Source organism: Xylocopa sonorina, chromosome 11 (genome assembly GCF_050948175.1).
Source record: "Xylocopa sonorina isolate GNS202 chromosome 11, iyXylSono1_principal, whole genome shotgun sequence".
NCBI classification, from domain to species: Eukaryota; Metazoa; Arthropoda; class Insecta; order Hymenoptera; family Apidae; genus Xylocopa; species Xylocopa sonorina.
Window position 1 is genome coordinate 2,104,757 of NC_135203.1, and position 19,997 is coordinate 2,124,753.

Genomic DNA, 19,997 nt, shown 5'->3' on the forward strand with positions numbered 1-19,997 from the left:
TACCAAATGTTTAAACTTTTATTTGATTTCTCACAAATTAAACCGAAACTATAATATTAGCTTTTTAAAAAATTTAAAAGATAAATTCTAATTTCTTTTTTTCTAAAAAGATATAATCCACAATTTGAAAATTAAATAATTAATTTAAAACATTTCGTAGCTCGGTATCTATCGTGTAATAGTGAAGAAATTTTATTTACAATATTAATCTCTCCATACAAGCCCTCTCCTCCACAAAAAAGAAACATAATTCTTTAATAGATTTATAAAATAAATTGCTTTATGTATTATATAACTGTCTTTACTTTAGAGAAAAAACAAAGCATATTTATTTCAGATAAAAGTATTAATTTCTTATTATAATTATATTTTTCCCTTTTTATTTCATATATGGAACATATATTTTTATTTTTAGTTCTTAATGTTAGATATTAAGAAAAACTGACGTCTCTTTTTCATTTTGCATAAAACCAGGTGAACTATCTAAGGGATACATGTCATGATAAATACAATATTATAAAAAAAAATATATAATTTTCTTTGCTCAGGTAGCAACAAAAAAAAAGATTTTTCGTTATAATTTAAGTAGGCTATTATATAATATAAAACTTGTATATAATTTTTGATTTTTATGTTGTATAATTTATATTTTGCATAATCGAATAAATGATTCGTAATAACTTATCAAACGAACTACAATTTATTAATAAGAATGTTCCACGGCATTGGATATAAAATATATATTTGTTTGTGTGACTGTGAAAAGTACATTAAATGTTGCAAATTTGCATTGTTATTGTTGTTTTTTTTTATATAATTTAATATAGTTAAAAAATACTATAAGAAATCAATCTGTTCTACATTACTTATAGTTTATAAAACAGGGCAGATTATAGAGTATAAGTGAAAGTATATTAATATACCCTTATGTAGGTCTACTAATATATTTTTCATCTAAAAATATTGAAATTAAAATGTAATTGAAATTATTAGTCTTTTTGACATAATTATTTGATATATTTTTTTTTATATAAGAAATAATGACCCTTCTCTCCCTCTCTTTCTCTCTTTGGATTTATCGATGCATTAAAAAACATAATTCCGTAAAGAAAAAGTTTGTGTGAAAGATTTTTCAGTATAATTATTAGCTTCAAAGGTATTTCCGATTTCAGGCTTACATGACTTACCCTGAAATTATAAGTATTTTCGAATATTGTTTGAATAAAAGAAAATTTCGATGAGGCATACCTATTATTTTAGAAATTCTTTAAAAGTTCCATGGCTAATACCTTAAGGCGGCATGCTTTCCTGTTGCCCAAACGATATAAACATTTTCAGTGATTAATTTTTCATGCAATGAAATCATCATTCCAAGGGGTGAAACCAAAAGAAATTGAAAAACAAGAATAGTCCTATTGTAACATTTTATATTAAAATCGTTAACTCGGGACATCAATTTTGAAATTGATCTTAATTAATTTAAATAATTGTAGTCTTACAGTATTTCAAAATTTTTTCTATTACTTTTAGCTGCTTTACTATATTCCTTCCTTGCAAAATTAAAATTCCCTATGTTCTTAATCAGCGACTTGCGATTATACTCAGAGAATTCTCTCATAAAAGAGAAGGTAGGCTTGACTTTGTAATACAGTTGTTTCGTCGACTTCCGACACTCTAAAATATGCAATTAGATCGTGGATATAATTTAAATATATCTGTACATATAAATTTGAATTCAAATTAATTGTAACGATTATATAATAATAATAACGAAATAAGAATAAATATCTGGATACGTACCTACAATCTGAAACGTAATACCATTTACCAGGTGGTGGTTCCACTGTAGATGACACAGTTGCAGTTGCTTCTTCTGTCTCAGACTCAGAACTCGATGAAGACGAATTTTCATGGACATTCCTAACATCCTTCGAAGGCAAAAATGCCCATCGGGGATCGTCCGATGTTAATGGTAATCGTGACTGAAAAAAATGTATTATTTCGCATATTAAATACACTAGATATGCTTGACATTCCTCTTTGTAAAAAGTGATATGATTGATGGTGAAGAAACTATTTATAATAATATTACACCATTATCGTATATGTAATATTGCAATATGCATTAACAATATATTATATTCATTTACTTGAAACAAATGTTTAATATTTCAATAGTTACCTTTACATAAGCAACATAATGACCACCATGAATAGTTCCACTATGTTCAACAACACCATATAATGCATAAATTCTAGCCTTTTTGTGATTTTTACAAATAGGTGCTAGATCAAGCAGTATTGGGAATGAAACATGCCTTGTTACTTTTCGAAAATCAACTCGTTGTGCTTGAAATCGTTTCAGATGAAAGATTAAAACCGCTGGTACTCGAGAAATTAAGTACTGCTTCGTACTTGGAGTACATACCATCTTGCAATTCTCTCTCACCTAATATCATGAGAAAATCATTTTACCTTATCATTAAATTTAAAAGTATATTTTTCATATAATGTTACTAATATTTCCATATTTAATATTTAATATTAAAGCCTAAATTGATAAGTTTTACACAATATCCAATAATAATTGGTACAAAATTTAAGACATAATAGACTAATATAGGATGAAAATCAAGAATAAAATTATTATTATTATTAAATTCACCTAAACAAATGTTTTATACGTAATGTATGCAGTATATACCTTCTTTTCTCTAGCAGTACAAGCTTCGCAACTAACTTTATTACTACCGCTCATCAATTCTAAAGCTGTAAATTGGTTCAAACACGATTGTATTGAACATTCTCCTTCTTTAGTTGGATATCTGGTAGGTGATTGCTGAAGATTGCCGCTAATTCCTAACTTTGAAATTCCAAAAATGATATTATTGATTCCATTAGTGATGTTACTTGAACATTCTTCCATTCTTCTTCGTGTTTTCCTATTGTTAAAATAAATTGAATAAGATTAAATCCCTTAAGTTATTCAAACTTATTATATATTAACATACTAACACTTTATAGTCACAAATTGAAAATATTTTTCTGAAATAGTGTTTTCTAATATGCTATAGTTTTGTAGACGATTCAAGTAAATGAAAAAGGTAAAATATGCTATACCTTTTATATATTTATTAACAAAATTTTATTTAATGTCTAAGCTAATAGCTATAAACGCCAAAAATATGTTTGTTTGTAATTGTTCGTCTTTTCTAATTTAAAAGAGTAAATTTTAATCATACCATTGATTACATGTAGCTTTTTCTTGTTCAACATTGTTAACTGACTCCGTAACGTCGAGGTTAGATGTTGATAACTTGGTAGTCTCTGTAGCTTTACTATTTGTTAAAGTAGTTATAGAATTACTAATTGGGTTTTCTTTTAATGCAATCGAGCTTAGACTAGAAGTCGGAACTTCTGGGCTCGTTAAATCTGATGTTATTGCTAAAGAAGTAGTTGCAGAAAATCCAGCTTGGATCCCACTTTCATTATCCAAACTTTCTGAACTATCTAATCTAGTCAGAGTTTCCGTTTGTGACAAATTTGTTATATACCTGGATAATGTGTTTGTATCAAAACGATTCAGAAGTTGTACTAAAGAAACATTCTCTGTTGTATTAAGTTGTAAGCAATTCTCTAATGGTACTTCATTCATAGCATCACATTTTTTCACTGAATCAGTCGAAGGAGAAGCAGGACTGACCAAAGTAGACTGTTTTTCCGAACTATAACCTGATTCACCAATCTCTGGAAGAAGACCTTCTACCTCTGCGTCTTCTACATCTGCATCTTCCACATCCGCATCACTTTCTGCTACAAAGCAATGTTTCCTTTAATCGACATGTATTTAAAACTAATATAAAGTGTTATAATATTGGGAATCCAAATTTCATTAGCATTCAAAGGAATTCAACGTTTAAGTAAAATAAATACTATAGTTTTCAAAATGTAATTCAAAATAATATTTTGCAAACTTGGAGTATTTTACCTGATTCAAGCACACCATTACTTTCTTCAACAATGCTGTTTTTATTCGATCTGAAATTATCGCCACAGTTACGAATTTCTTGTTTCTTATTTTTTCGATTTTTTCGGGCAGCTTTTTTTTCCTTTTTTAATTGACATTTTGAAGCTGTATGCGAAATACTATTTCCCATTATATCAAATGTATCTTCAGTACCATTGTTCTTCCTTCTTAAATAAATACAAGCATTATTATTATTATTATTATTATTATTATTATTATTATTATTATTATTATTATTATTATTTCAGAAATCAAATCATGCAAAAATCATATGCTACAATATGAGTCTCTCTTATTATTTTTAATGTAAAATAATAATAATACATAGTTACATTAAAAATAAAAAGAAATAATATTTTTATACCGTGGACACAAAGTATATTTACACATTTCTTCCAATTAAACGAAAATATTCTTAAATGACATGAAACTTTTTTAAAACTTTATACAATTTTTTATTTAAGTACTGGGGTTATGAAAGAATAATATACCCAATTAATTCTTGTACTCAATATGCAAATCCATTTAAATGAATATCTTATAATTATGATTGTATAGTTAATAAGTTACCAAAAAGTAATGGTTTTGTTAACTTTCACGTTATTTATCGTAGTAAAATAAGATGCACATACATTTCTACTTAATATTTTTATAAATTTCCTTCTTTGTTACTATGGTGATTACTGATTATTTAAACAATATTACATATTTCAGAGAATGGCTCTTACTTTAAAACTGGTGGCTGTGGTTTATCTGCCATAACTGGTAGACTGAGATCTAGAAACGGTTCGGTACTTTGCGAAGAATGATGACACTCAAGACACTGTACCGTAGAAACTAAAACCCCACGAAAAACAAGTTCTGCTCCAAGTAATCTTGTACTAGCCTGATTCCCATAAAACTTTACACGAGATTTAAGATTCTCTTCAACACCTTCCGGATTAGTTTTTTCATTTAAACCCAATTCTTTCAGAATTATACTCTGATACCTCTAAAAAAATTACATTTCCACTTTCAGTAAAACAAATTTTTATTACTTCTAGAGTAAAATGATAAATATTAATTTTTCTGGTACTAACTAGCAAACTGATAATGAACTATATACTGCAAATGTTATTAGAAATTAATTGATCTCAGAATACTCACTCTAAGATCTTCATTTCGTACTATTTCTAGTAGATGTCTAAGAAGCTCGTGTGAATCATGTTGTCCTCCATCCATACATTGCATTGTTTTGTTTTTAAAAGAATTTAATAACTCAGATGGGCTATAGGGTAAACGTCCATCAGAATTTTGCATGTCTACCAGTGTCTTGCACAGAATAGAAGTGAAACTACCCCAACCTTCTAAGGTACCCTCTATAGGTGGCTAAAAAAATAAAAAGTAATGTAAGTAAATGTAGATTTTGTAAGGTGTAACATTGAATTACATTAGTGACTATTAGGTAAAGCTATACTCCATGTATAGCACTACATATTTATAGCAATAATATTTCATAAATAATTATAACGTAAGTAAATGAATTATACAAATATATTAACATGTTACATAAATTATAATTATCTAAAGACATTAAATTTTTTGTAAAAATCAGTAATACTAATCAAACTGTTATACATGGTTTTTTAAAATAAACTCACTAAATCAACTTCTTCAGAGGTATTGCTTAGTTTATGTTTGCCGCCTGGTAAAACAAATTTTTGCCCAGGAAGACGTAGATCTTGGAGAACTTTTACTAAGAAAGATGTTTGTGCTAAACATTGTAGAACTGCATTAAAAAAACAAGTGTTTCCCAAATTCATTAAACCCTGAAATATAAGTATGCATATTTCTTTAAATGTTATATATATTGTTATACTTTAGATTTTGTTATATTTATTGATGAACATGTTTCTAATTCATACAAATTCAAAAAAGTAATCGTTTAATACATTTAATATACATACCCCTACTTTTGGTAGATTATGTAATTCTTTCTCTTTTCCTTTTTTATCTATATCTATTATGGTTTCCTTTGGATTTTGAACTATTGTCATTTTAGTCTGTTGCGAATTCCTATTTGCTGCAGATCTTTTCATAAATTCTACTATTTCTTGGAGCTGTTTTCTAAACAATTGGAAATGAGTTTTATATGTAAAAAAAATTGAAAAGTAAAGAAAGTGTAAAGTAATCTTGTATTTCATAGAAAGAATTAAATTGTGTTTCCTATGCCTTTTGCAAGCTTATCTGTAATTGATAATTTATTTCTATACATACCGAGAATCAGCGTTAACTTTTGCTTCGCATTGGAAACACCAAACTGTCCAATAACGAGTTTCTACAACCATGACATGACAGTCACTGTGTGGTTTTTTGTAATGTTCTAAAGCATGTCCACCTTCCTCTTTCCCGCAGCCTTGATGTCCACATTGTAAACAGATCGATATTGTTGAATTTACTATAGATGCCTGAAATTTTTAATGTTTTCATTCAAGAGATATATACATTATTTACCAAACAAATTTAAAATAAATCTAACGTTTTGTAAACATACCGTCTCATTAACATTCGCTGAATTATTTTCGCACTGTTTACATAATGGACATTTTGAACTAATTCCTATTTTATTGATACATTTCTTAACTTTATTAAAGCTCAATGCTTTTGTAATATGTGGACATTTGCTACCTGTAAACATATTAACGTTACACATATATAATTTTCTATTATTTTTAGATCGCTTGTAATATAATTGAATGTTTATTTAATTGCAACATTAAGTAAGAAATAATAATATACAATTCGAAACAATTCATGAATTCTTTTGTGTTATATATACTGCTTAATTTTCAATTTCTATTTCTTTTAATTACTTTATTGATATTAATAATTTTTTTATACAGGATTCAAACTTTGATGAAATGAAACATAGTATCTGTTACCAAATTACTATATAATATACATATAATGTTAGTTACTAATTTGCTTTCTGAATTACATTCCAATTGTACCTAGAATTGTACCAATTGTACCTATTCTAGATTAATTGTTTTAAAAAGTGTCCTTTTAATAGAAAAACATGTACGTATACATATATATATATATATGTTTTTTTTCTACGTATATAGGATTATAGGATACATAGAATATATAGGATTATGAGAATTCTAACCTGCACTATTGCATTCGCTAGAAGAATCAGTAGAACCTTCGCTTAATTCTCCATTCGCATCTGGCTGACGATTACGCTTTTTCGTCATCTTGATTTATTTCTAAATTGGACCGTATCTATTGTTATGGATCTCGATTTTTACAGTTTAGTAGTTTAGTAAACAAAAAAAGCATGTGGAAATTTGGATACACGAAATATCCTAGGAACTGCTTACATTAACCACAATGACTTTTGATTGATAAACGTTGCTATTTATATTTCTCTTTCAATTCGTTAAATTATTTCTAGGCAACATTACAACATTTAATTATATTACATACTGGAAACAAACTATAGATGCGAACTATTTTACATAAAAATATTGCTATCACAATTATTTCTTCTTACACAATTCACGTACACACCATCGTTCTCAGTGTCGGTAACACATTCTAATACATTTGCAAACTGTCGAACATGAAGAAGTAGGGTCGACAACCTAACGAATTTAGTAAATACTAGCCTAAAAGATTTCCAGGCATTTTCTTTCTAAGAAGTTAGATATACAGTATAGATAACTAAGAGTGTTCTTCCAGATAAGATTTCTCCATTATTATGGAACGTTTGAAATTTGTCTACTTTATGTAAGTATGCAATTATTCTAATCAATTAAATTTAATAATGATAAACACTGCATAAGCATTAAGCATTACGTGTTCTCGTCCACCGTTATGATATAAATAGGCAGTAACGAGCAAAATGAAATTTCCTATAATCGATCATTTTTATCGTAACACATTCAAAATATTTTGTATGCTTTTAAAACTTGCGCTATAATATCTTACTCTTTGTAGAGAGAGAGAGAGGGAGAGAGAGAGAGAGAGAGAGAGAGAGAAAGAGGAATATTAAAATGAGAAAGCTCCACATTACATTCGAGGATATATTAAAAAATATGCATTGTTGATAATTAAAGGTAAATAAAAACTTATTAGCAGATAAAATGTTTTCCGTGGCAAGAAAACATACGTATCTCGAAGGTGAAAAGAAATGTAATAAAAAGATTTGTACTTATTATCAGAAACACGAATACTTGATTGAAAGTAATGCATTTATCACAGAGTACCTAGTGATTTCTTGGCATTAAAAGGAAAACGTACAACAATAATCCGCGGCGGATCGAATGACTAAAGGCCAAGAAGGAGATATACAGCTGATAGATCCACGAGGTAGCGTATCATTAATGTGGTATCAAAAAATACAGGGGGACTTTGTACGAAACTTGAAGGAAATTGCATGATGTAATAATTGTCCTGTGGGAGTGTCTAGAATAGCACTCGAATACTACAATACCAATGTTGCACATTATGGGAACTATTGTTACAGATTTTGCAATCTATTACTGTTTTTGCCTCACTGAGAACTCCCACGTGACTTTCACTTATGTCTCCGCGATTTCAAAGTCTTTCGTGTTCTATTCTGTCGTCGCTACTTCCTCTTCTCGTCTTTGCGTTGACACCTGCGAGGAGACTTCCGTTCTTTCTTGTCGATGCCCTGCGTGCACTTTCATCGTAGTCGACGCTTGTACCTATCTGTTTCATTCCCTTTTTCCTTTTTTTTGTTTGCGTCTATACTCAGACGAGAGTTTCAACCTTTCCGATAAAGTAATCGAAAATCGTAAATATATACGTGTAAATATGTATAATAAGGAAAATAGATAGTATCCTAAACGTAGTACGTACGTATGCGTGTACCTTTGTATTGTAGTATACATACATACATAGTACCATAGATACTATTATAATGTAAGTCTTGTTAAATGTGTATATCAGGCAATGGTGGCTCTTGACTAAAATTAATGGGGATGCTGCACAATTCCGTACAAAGATTTTTGTATCTATTTCATAAACTTTGGGACGGCTACTGACATTAAGCTTAAGAATTATATACTATACAAGTATAAAGAAAGAATTAAGGAAAAAAAAGACTTATTATATCAAATGTTATCAAGTGTATATCGATATCATATATCGATGATATTAAGTGAAAACAGGGGCTGCTACAGTTCAATAGTGATATCAGGTATTTCTGATCGTTAAAAGCATATTTAAAAATTCCTTACAAACTGATTATTTTCATGAACTTTTCCAGATCGAGAGGTAGAAATGCTCGATTAGCATGGACTGTTCAATATCACACCTTCCCGTTGTTAATTTTAGAGGTAATCAAGGTTGAATGTGCAGTTAGAGAGCACACATGGTGGAAATGGAAAAGGTGGCGATTGTCCACCGTTTCGCTCTATATATAACGGCAGGTAGCACCCCACGAGGTGTATTAAGAACGTTCACCGCATCTGCGGTAACATGGTTTCCAGTTACAAGGTATACTTGCTCCTCAAAGCATTTACGATTCACCGATCAGTGTAACAACGTGCTCATCGTTTCGAATACTAATCAGTAGCCGATAATTACATATATAATATCTTAATTATAAAGCAACAAAATTTATAATACGATATCCGACATTCGTGGGATATATTTACTCTGTGCATCCTCGGTTATCGTGAATATTACAGTGCATCGTATCGTCTGTGGTGCAGAGTTTTTACAGTTTTCGCAAGTGCTGGCATCGGTGTAAATTAATTTCATTCGAGACGTCTACGTTCAGTGAAAAGTGTCTCTCCGAAGTGTCTCTATTTGTTTAATTCGCGTATCTTTTGTTTCCGTTGCATGCATGCAGTCACTTCAAAAACTGTCCCATCTAAAATGATACATGATACACATAATGGATGTTATTTCGCAATTGATCAACAGCTAATAAATATTATATACAACAATAGAAAAATATTTCGTTGATTTCAACATATTCCGTTGTCTGTCTCCGAATTTGTTTGAATTTAAACATAAAATTTCAATTTGAAATAAAATGAGCGAAAGAGATAAATTTAAAAATGATTAATTGTATTTTACTATTTATATACAGAAATTATCACCTCCTGCCGTTAAGATGTCGCCATGGCTAATGACAATTTTCTGTCTGGCTACCGCGGGTTGCTCTAACGTCACAGATCAACAAACATCCGAGACGCATCACGATCAGCAGGTAGCGATCTTGAAACAGATCAGAAAAGTGAACGAGGACGGTTCTTATACGTATGGTTACGAAGCAGGCGATGGATCTTTCAAGGTAAGAACTATACAGCTATCTATTTTAATTTGAAATATACGTAGGAGGCGCATTTTGCGTTTCTTTATACAATTTCTATTATATATACGACTTTCTATTGATTTTAACACGCGTTACAACTTTAGAGAGGATTTTAGGTGTGTCTAGTAGAGCATACCAAAAAATGCCCAATACGTAATAAATACCGGATAAAAAATTCTATCTGTTCGCGTTTTATTCAATTTTACACAATTTCTTAATAAATAATACAATAAACATAATATAATATAAAGTAATTGAAGAAAGAATACTCAGCCGAGAATGATTAAAATTAATATGGCTGTGTAATTTATTCGTGGAACAGTTTCAAATCAATTCAGCTCACGATAGTTTCCTGAACGCAAGAAATTATTGTCAGGTCGAGAGTCGTGACGTTCTAGGCAACATCAAGGGTACATTCGGTTTCGTTGACGCAGACGGCGAGATAAAAAGAGTGTCGTACTCTTCCTCTAACGGGACAGGATTTAAAGCAACCACCGTGTCGCCATTACAGGAACACGTGTCCGTCGTGCAGAGCGTTCCGCGCGTGAATCGTACCATCGCTACCAAAAAGCCAACCACCATTTATCCTTCTTCCACCGAAGCGTCCACGAAATCATCGGTGGTCCAATCGATACCACGAAACAGAAAGACCACGACAACTTCAACGACCACAACTACAACAACTACCACGGAACAACCAAAGGCGATAATCGGACATTATTTGAAAGAAATTGGTAAAAATAGGTCGCGTTTCATTATCAATGGTCAACAAAGACCGTTGATAATAGAAGAAGAAAGCGGAGAAGATGAAGATTCCCAAATAAATCGGCCAACCACTGATGACAAGACTTCCACGTATAGAAGAGTCATTTTTACTAAACGACCGATCGATCAGACACTCGGGCCGATTTCTGAGGATTTCGAAGGGAAAGAAGATAATAGCAAGGTGGCCACTGGGAACGATTTGAGGAGACAATTGCACGAAGAGACTACGAAAGCTACTCCGCTCCTACAAAGTAGCAGTGATGATCATTCCGACGTTTATGGCGGTTCTTTATCTACGTCTCGACCTCTGTTCACTATGTCCACTCCTCCAAGGTTTCTTCAACGTGGACCGGCCAGTCGAGTTCCAAGACCTAAAGTTTACGTAAATCGAGAGAACCTTGCCTCGGGAAGATACGAAAACGTCAAGTACGACAATTCAAGAGTATATGAAACGGAAACAAAGGCGCCTCAAGAGGAACGGACTGAACCTCAACCGGTTTTAATTCGTGGTCAGACACGGGTGCCTGAAAATCGGGAGTATATACGACAAAGCACGACGGAACCGATCTTCGTCAGACAGCAGCCTGATTTGTTTCTACGAGAATTGCCAGAGGGGAGAATTTTGGTCCCCTCTCGACAGGCTAGTCTCGAAGAAGGGTCCGCATATAGACCAATTCCAATCGACAGAATTCTACTACGTCCTTTACCCAATCAACAACCACTTTACTCGACAACCACAGATGCGAATATTCATTATCTCACTGAAAACCCCCTACCAGAGCAGGATGAAGACCCAAGAGTCATGACAGCACCAGGTTACATGCGCCCAAGACTTTTCCCACGACCTGTGATTTTTCAGGAACCAGAGACAAGACCTAGACCCATTCAAAAGCCTGTCGCGGCAGCTATTCATCATCCAATGGATGATAGAGAGTACCCAACAACGCCAGAATATACCTACAGGGGCAACACCATTGCCTTGCCTCCAGAACCAGCGAATCCAATCAGTCCACCGTTGAGTAGGCGTGACTTCCAATTGTTATTAAAAAAATTGCTCGTCAGCCAGTACGGTATCCAGGCTCTCTCTTATCCGAAAAGTTATCTAGACGATGCTCTATATGATCAGCAACCGTATCCCTCTTATCAGCCAGGTTATCAGACTACCGCACCTCGTCCAGATGCAGTCAGCTACGATCAACAGGTACCTCTTCAGTACGGAGATCGTGTTCCTATAAGACGCCCTGTTTATACCAAAGCCTTGAATCCTGTCTATCAACCTCAAGAGTACGATGATTACAGTGACGGGAGATACTCAAAGAGAGTCTACAGACAGAAGTTCTATACGCAAGAGATCGCCGACGATGGAGACGAAGTATTGCCAGCTCCTATCAGAGAAGCTTTGTTGCTGAGGATGTTGCAATTGGCGATTAATGCCGGACAACCTCGTATAGTTTCTACTCCGGTTATGACTACGACAACAACGACAACATCAAGCTATCGGAAAACTGGGCCAGTTAGAAACGTGCAGGTAATCACCGAAGAAGATGAAGAAGAGGAAGAAGAAAAGGATGCGACGAAGAAGAAACTTGAATGACGTTCATATGTCTTTTCGAAGTGATTTCAATCTTGGAATCAAAGAATGTTTAGATTAATATCAACGAATTAATCTTAGTTAATTCCTTTTCGTAAATAATATATTCACTTTCTTTGTCTACATCGCGTGTACGATTATACATTTAGAGAATGAAGAAGTTAAATTTCTCACAGGAAGGAAACCATACGATTTCGCCCAGAAGTTAATTATTATTATAGCTGCTGTCGTGCAAAATTTTCTTGAATTAAAAAATGCTTGCTTTCCTTTTTAATTCAACTGTCCTTTGAAATGTTTAGTTTATCCTTTAATGCGAAGCACTTTGTACAGAACAGCGTGCGAATAAAGGAGAGAAGCAAAGCCAATATGCTCTAATGCAGTTTTCACGGAAGAGACTGGAACTGTCAGCGAAACGAATCCGTTTCTCAGAAAGGGAAATGTCTCGCGTGAGTTTGTCCATCGATTTTCACCGCAACAACTTTCAAGTGTCTTGCAACGGCCGTTTTCACTCTCGAATCAGATAGTCGCTGTCTTTAGATTACTTCGGATGCGAACGCAATTAAAGGAACCTATATATGCTATGATTACGTCGATCTTGCATATACATAAGTTGCATTACACTTACTACATATAGTTGCATTATATTTCATCCTGCGTTACGTATCATCGCGTTCGATTACAATATAGCGTTATAGTATTAGTCGAGCATCACATACACGTAATACAATCATATTGTACCTTTTGTTCCGTATCTGCTAGCCTCAAAATTGCAATAACGATACGAATCATTTCAATTTTGTGGCACGGTGAAATATATTAAATATAAAGCAACGTATCAGTAAAATCCGATCAACAACATTATTTAAATAAATAAACTGCCTATAATTTACATTCGTTTAAAATATATATACGTACAGTAAAACAAAGGAAGATTTCAGTAGCCTTTTTTTTCTATTAACGAGTAAATTGCACTACCAATAATACCTACGAATATAATATAATACAGTGTCACTGTATCTACATTATATTGTTAGTATTCGACAGAAATTCATTGCAAGGATATTTATAACATGTACTACATATAAATCGTAGTCAAGTCACTTGACGATATCTTCCTTTAGCCTTTCTTTCATTGTAAATATAATGTCATAAAAAAATTAGTCTAGTATCATGTACCTACGTTATCGTACAAGTATCGTACAGGTATCTAGGCAGAATGAGACACAGATCGTAGACTGTAAGGCGTGAGAATTCATTTCACAAGTGTCTGAGAGCCGCCGTGTCAGGAAAGAATAATAATGTGTTTACCGTTTGGTAATTAGCATCGTGGGTTGCGACATTTCAACCGCGACATACGAGAACTCATACTTGTTGACTACACATGGCTTCCACGATGGCTATAGAACCCAAACGTAAATCATGGGACTTCGCATACACTGTTCAAGTATTTAGAAGTCGCGTAGTACCTTGCTAAACCTTTAGGTAGCGTTTTTTCCTCGTGCAAACTTGACCCTTGTTCAGGATAAGGTTCCAAGGTTTCAATTTTAGTTTTATACGGTTACCGAGTACACTACTTTTCTTGCTATTGCGTTAACGATGCAATGTTATTTCATAAGAATGAATTCGACGAGTTCTTTCCTCGTTGAAGAGATATTTTGGTGTACGAATTCGATAAAATTTCGTGCTATCCATCCCAACTATATAAGCGTTCGATAAGATAATATAAAATTGATATTTTTACGATTCATAGAATAATAGGATATTTATATAGAACAGAATGAAATAGTATTGCAGTAATATACGAGACAATTTCCTCTTAGAACCGTAGGTGACCTATGAATTTTTCTCTGGACAGTGAATGCATACGTGAACAGTTGTCGTTAAAAGACAGAAGTGTTTCCCAACTGGACGGCGATTTTTTGCTCTGGAATTTGTAACTTCCGGTATCCTGTGAACGTGCACGAATGCCACGCGTACATTTTAGCACGTATTATAACGGCGGTGTAGCTGAAGCCTTCGAACTACCTAATTATAGACCAACCGTTCATTTCACTTACTTTTCTTCCCATCGTTGGTAGAAAACTGTTGCAAAACAGTAGGACAATTAATCGTCTTGATGTTCATACCTGTATATACATATTACATTCACTAGAGAGATGTATGCACGATCCGCGGAAAAGTGAGGAAGAAAGGGAAAGAAAGTAGATTTCGCAGGAATCGGATAGGATCTTGGCATGTTCTCGAGCTGAGCTAACAATGGTGTAGTAAAATATTCAAAGAGAGGAAGAGAGAGATAGAGCTGCACGAAATGTATTCTGAGACTTATTCTACCGACGAATGCACACTATACGTGTAGAAGGAATTATTTCCACGAAATGCGAAAGCGTTTTTATTTATTTCCTATTTAAAGATATGTTTAAAGTATGTTCACGCACAGAAGAAGATTGTTACATTTAGTTGTTATTAAGTATCTTGCTGTTGTACACTGCTGCAAGTTGTATTAAAAAGTTAGACAACTTGATCTAAATTTGATAGACATATATATTTGAATTGAACAAAATATGTTTTCAATTATGATAGTTACAATTAATGTAATGGCGTGAATTCTAAATTAATTACATAGTCGATAATGTAATGAGAATGCCAAAACTGTAATTTATTTCTATCACTTGTGGAATTTGTACGCGAAATAAACTAAACGAATTAATAAATAATAAAGAATGTTCTCAAAAAGTTTGTTCTTCATTTATAAAGGGAAATAACGATTTAAACGAGAAGTATATAATTTCTTTTTGCATTTAACAGCAAACTACTTTTCTATCTACATGCAATTTTCTATAACATGTAAGATTACAAATATTAATATAACAGTATGTAGCAATAACTCCAAGTAACTCGGTAAATATATAATATCTATATACAGTTATAATTATCAAAATTGACACTAATCCTTTCGTTAGAATAAGTGTAATTAATGTGTTCTAATGCAAGACACTTAGAAAAATGTTTCTCGCGATGAGTGTTTATTCAGCTGGATGACTGCGAAATTTTCGAGTGAATCGAAGCAGAACGAGGCACGTTTCTCGCGCTCTCCACATCCTCCTCCACCGGGTAAGGGCTGAAAGGTTCCGTTTGTACGCCCACATCCTCGTAATCGAGTTCGATAGAGTCTTGTTCGTAAATTGCATCATGACTTCGCGGCCGAGCTACGGAGGGAATCCACGGCTGTGGAACACCTTTTCCGAGTGCTAAGAAAACCGCAGCAGTCGTTAACAAAACGACGGAAGCGACACCGAAAACTAATCGCCACGAGCCGGCAATCTGAATCAGAGATTTAGTACGAGACAAATTATCATTGCAATGTATGTCAGCGCACGTAGCAAGTTATAATCGGGGGAAAAGAATACAAAATGTGACATACAGAACCGTGAAGAGCCTGAGTAACAAAATAGTTAGCGGCTAGCAGACCCGCTGCGCCTAAAGTAGAGCATAATGCACACGCAGCCGCCGCGCAGGCTGGAGATTCCACAGGCGCAAGATCCGCTATGGCTGCTAGTGCACCCGCGGGCGCAGTTCCGGAGACAAGGAGAGCCGCGATGCCTAACCAGGCTGCCCCTAGAGCTTGACAACCGGCGTAACCAGCAACAAACAGAAGCGCAGCAGGAATGAAATGAGCTACAAAGTAATTGAAAATAAAATTACAATACCCGCAGTGTCTCTACTATATTTTACTATGATATATAAGTCTTCTATGCTTTTATTTTCTTGGGTTTGAGTAATTGTAATCGAAATGCGTACCAGTATAAACAACTAGCTTTCTGGCTGTGGTCGTTGAAACTATTTTTGATTCACGAACATGATCTACGAGTAGGCCACACGTCAACGCAGCCATGAAATGACCAATGTGAGGTAACGTCGTCAAAACGGAATCCTAAAATAGATACGTACGAATTGGAGAAAGTCTATCCATTAATCGGATATCATTTTGAATAAAACAGAAGACTCACATTAGCTGTTGAGAATCCATAGATGAGTTTTAGGTACTTTGTCATACCGAGGGCGAGTGTTGCATCCCCCCATTGATTTCCCATCGTTGCTACAGCAGATGCCCAAACAGGAACCGATCGTAGTAACTTCCCCCATGGAATCACAGCTGCCTATTTCGTCATTGATTTTATGCTTTAGTTTTTATTATTATCTTCTCGTTGTCTCTGTTATTTCTGGTATTAAACGATAGATTGATTGTATGTCAAACTGTGCCACAATTATGACGGCGAGGGTTACAGAAAATTAAACTATGAGAAACTAAAAGCGGGCGATTTAAAATAAATGCGCGCGTGTTACAATTGCAAATACATATTTCTGGGAAAAAGAAGTCGCCTTACATTTGTATCGTGTTGGTAAGACTTTGGTGTATCTTTGACAAACCGGCCAAAAGCGAAATACCAGCATAGTGCGATGATAACGAGACCATAACAAAGAGAATCTCGACCAAAACTTCGAACAACAGCCGTACCTATCCATCCTGTAAGGCAGTATCCAACGCTGACAGCTATTGTACAGTTCATTAATATTCATTAATATTGTTTCTGTTATATATGAGAATTTATATTTTTAACTTGAGTTTCATTCACGATTACATTCTATTCTTTGACTAACAATTATAAAACTTATTTCTCAGTCTAATTTTTCATTTAATTTCCAAATAATATTTACCAGCGTAACAACTAAAGTACCAACTTCTGTGAGTGCTCTTAAACCAAGTCATAGCAAGCATATGGGCGGCAGGCATAGTTGCACCCTAAAACACGGGATATCGCACAGTGATAGTGATGGCATTGGCGATGGAATATTTTCCGCTGGAATTTGTGATAACACGAATAACAAACGAGGAAAAGGAATAATATTCGCATCTAGTTCTTACTGTACACAATCCCTGTAACAGACGAAGTGCTACATGCGACGGACCTCTCCATGCGGCTGGTACCAATAAAGATGCCAAACAAGCGCTAAGAACAGCACGCGAGAACACCATGGACGGACCTGATCTTCCCCACACTAAACATCCCCCTAAAATTGGCCCCGCTACTTGACCCCATAGAAACGCTTCTCGCATTATGGATTCCGCGCGTTCCTCTGGTGGCAGCTGAAATTATTATTACCAATTATTTAAAAAAGAATCAATCTCTCTAATAAAAAAAAAATCAAACACGTCTAGTTTATCTCATTTGTTTCCAGCTTTTTCGCATTTATTTCGCATTTACCTCCATAAGTATAACTTCGAAATCTTCAGTTCGATTACGACTACTGACGTTGACCAGTAACTCGCAATGCCACGATGTATCGATGATGGCATGATTGTCTTTTTGGTTGGCAAGCAACGCTACCGAAGAACTTACTTCCACTGCGCCGCAAAGTGCAAATCCTACTGCAACAAGTGCAGCAACTATGTGTCGAGCTCGTACAGCCGCTAATGTAAGTTATTAAACAGTGACATTAATAAATTCGAACATACTGTCCACTACGTGGAAGATTTGTATCGGTAATTCCCTCTTCGTACCATTTTATTTTCTATTCAATTCAATCAGTCATTAAACATTTCAGACCCTTATCTATATCGTAAAAAGAAAATTCAAAATTCCTATTAGTTTTGAAGATGTGGAAGTATACGTACAAAAATTGTTCGCTCAGTTTGATTTTAATGCTTCATCACGCTCGTCGAGTGATGATGCGATAAACTTTTGTTATACATGTTACGTTACACTCATATCTATCGGCGTCAACTCTAGTAGAACTTTGTGTTTGATTTTGATAAGTTGATTAAACAATAGATGTCGTAATTTAACATCTCCAATCCGCAGTAAATGTTGCAACTTCCGATTACTTGTAATTCTAATTATCACTCGAATTACTTCTGTTAAAATTTCATTGATATTCGCTGTAAGTTTAACGATCCGGAAAGCGAAATGAACTACACATCTATTGCTTAGCAATTTTTATTATAGACGAAACAAAGTGAACCAAGACATTAGCGGATAACTTAATTATTTACATATTTATGATATACGTATATCTATCACATATTTAGCGCAGTGTACTCCCAATTGTACGATTTCGCACCCGCTAAAACTACGCTGCTCGTATCATGTGTAGTTGAACGAACCTTGAACTTCTTTTGCGGCATGCTTTATCTGAACACCGCCTTGTTTCACAAGTTGCACGCTACCTCGTTTAACAAACTCTGCCATTTCGCGAAACTCGAAATAAGCAAAATCAACGAACGCATGCCACTCTTATCGTATCTGCCGTTTGAATCTACGACTATCATCTCCTTCCTACCCCGATTTAATGAGAATACATAGAACGACCTTGACTTTGATTCCCTCAAAACGTAATACAAATAGCGGTTCTTGAAACAAGAGATTGACGATGGGTCTCTTTATCTTTCTCTAGATCTTTCATTTCGACGCGCTCATTGTACGTTGTATGTATATATAATACTAGATATAAACTACCTTCGTTTTACAATAAGGCTATAATTTTTCAAGGTAGATAGTTTAGACGAACAATAAATACTGTTTTACCTTTCATTTCCAGCGCTGCATGTCTCAACTGGACACTTCCACGTTTGAGACGAACCAGCGCGGCCATTTCTATCACAAGTACCTATACACAGTTCGCGAAGTTTTCATTACACGGCTCTGGCACACATATAGACACATTTTACAGCGATGCACCCTGGTTTTTCACGAAAACCTCCTTTGCACGATGATCCAGAACGAGTTGCACCAATCGTACTGGTCATCTCGCACCACGAGTGAATAAACATCTCCGTTAACAAGCCTTGATACAATAAGTACCTATGCCAGATCAGCCTTGAAGCACCGTTTGAGGCTTACCTCGTGATATTTTCACATCGGCATCAGAAAATGGTATCGTCTACGCATTTTCTGCACCAATTCTGTAAGATAACGCACCGCCTTCGAACATCCAATTTCGTCTGTGTTATCAGGATTCTGCAAGACATCAAATAACACTGGAATCTTCGATCATTTTATTTTTCACGATAACAGCTATTAAGCGTATAGATGGCTGCAGTACCATTTTTCATTTCGTCATTTGTAAAACGTCCAACGTTGAGACATGTCAATAATAATTAATTAAGCTGATTAAGAAGTTGTATATAAATCGTATACTTTCCGATAATTGCCTCATTTGTTTATAAATAATGTTCGTAATTACTTACTAATTGTGCTGGCAATGGAAACACATTATCGAGT

General features: G+C 34.0%; 3 protein-coding genes across 10 annotated transcripts; 1 reads left to right on the forward strand and 2 right to left on the reverse strand.

The window, feature by feature from the left end:
• Positions 1-1,410: 1,410 nt before the first annotated feature.
• On the reverse strand, positions 1,411-7,584 carry Usp16-45 (ubiquitin specific protease 16/45). 3 transcript variants are annotated; one of them, XM_076903931.1, is made up of 14 exons: positions 7,566-7,584; positions 7,179-7,278; positions 6,561-6,694; positions 6,284-6,474; positions 5,974-6,133; positions 5,668-5,835; positions 5,174-5,395; positions 4,756-5,018; positions 3,989-4,194; positions 3,243-3,813; positions 2,705-2,942; positions 2,183-2,449; positions 1,801-1,982; positions 1,411-1,674 (listed from the first exon to the last, which is right to left on the reverse strand). In XM_076903931.1, the coding sequence occupies exons 2-14, from the start codon at positions 7,264-7,266 to the stop codon at positions 1,602-1,604; spliced, it is 2,763 nt and encodes a 920-aa protein (XP_076760046.1). In that variant the 5' UTR covers positions 7,267-7,278; positions 7,566-7,584; the 3' UTR covers positions 1,411-1,601. The 3 variants fall into 3 exon arrangements, with proteins under 3 accessions (XP_076760046.1, XP_076760045.1, XP_076760047.1); XM_076903930.1 differs by lacking the exon at positions 7,566-7,584 and adding an exon at positions 7,393-7,528; XM_076903932.1 differs by lacking the exon at positions 7,566-7,584 and adding an exon at positions 7,499-7,517.
• A 2,534-nt stretch (positions 7,585-10,118) lies between these two features.
• Positions 10,119-12,720, forward strand: LOC143429261 (uncharacterized). The gene is made up of 2 exons (XM_076904789.1): positions 10,119-10,340; positions 10,738-12,720. The coding sequence occupies exons 1-2, from the start codon at positions 10,161-10,163 to the stop codon at positions 12,718-12,720; spliced, it is 2,163 nt and encodes a 720-aa protein (XP_076760904.1). The 5' UTR covers positions 10,119-10,160.
• A 2,983-nt stretch (positions 12,721-15,703) lies between these two features.
• Positions 15,704-19,624, reverse strand: LOC143429088 (sialin). 6 transcript variants are annotated; one of them, XM_076904492.1, is made up of 9 exons: positions 19,302-19,624; positions 17,982-18,142; positions 17,642-17,863; positions 17,434-17,518; positions 17,103-17,269; positions 16,725-16,874; positions 16,516-16,648; positions 16,139-16,392; positions 15,704-16,038 (listed from the first exon to the last, which is right to left on the reverse strand). In XM_076904492.1, the coding sequence occupies exons 1-9, from the start codon at positions 19,366-19,368 to the stop codon at positions 15,745-15,747; spliced, it is 1,533 nt and encodes a 510-aa protein (XP_076760607.1). In that variant the 5' UTR covers positions 19,369-19,624; the 3' UTR covers positions 15,704-15,744. The 6 variants fall into 6 exon arrangements, with proteins under 6 accessions (XP_076760607.1, XP_076760606.1, XP_076760602.1 ...); XM_076904491.1 differs by having other exon boundaries at positions 17,982-18,145; XM_076904487.1 differs by having other exon boundaries at positions 17,982-18,187.
• Between the last annotated feature and the right edge of the window lie 373 nt (positions 19,625-19,997).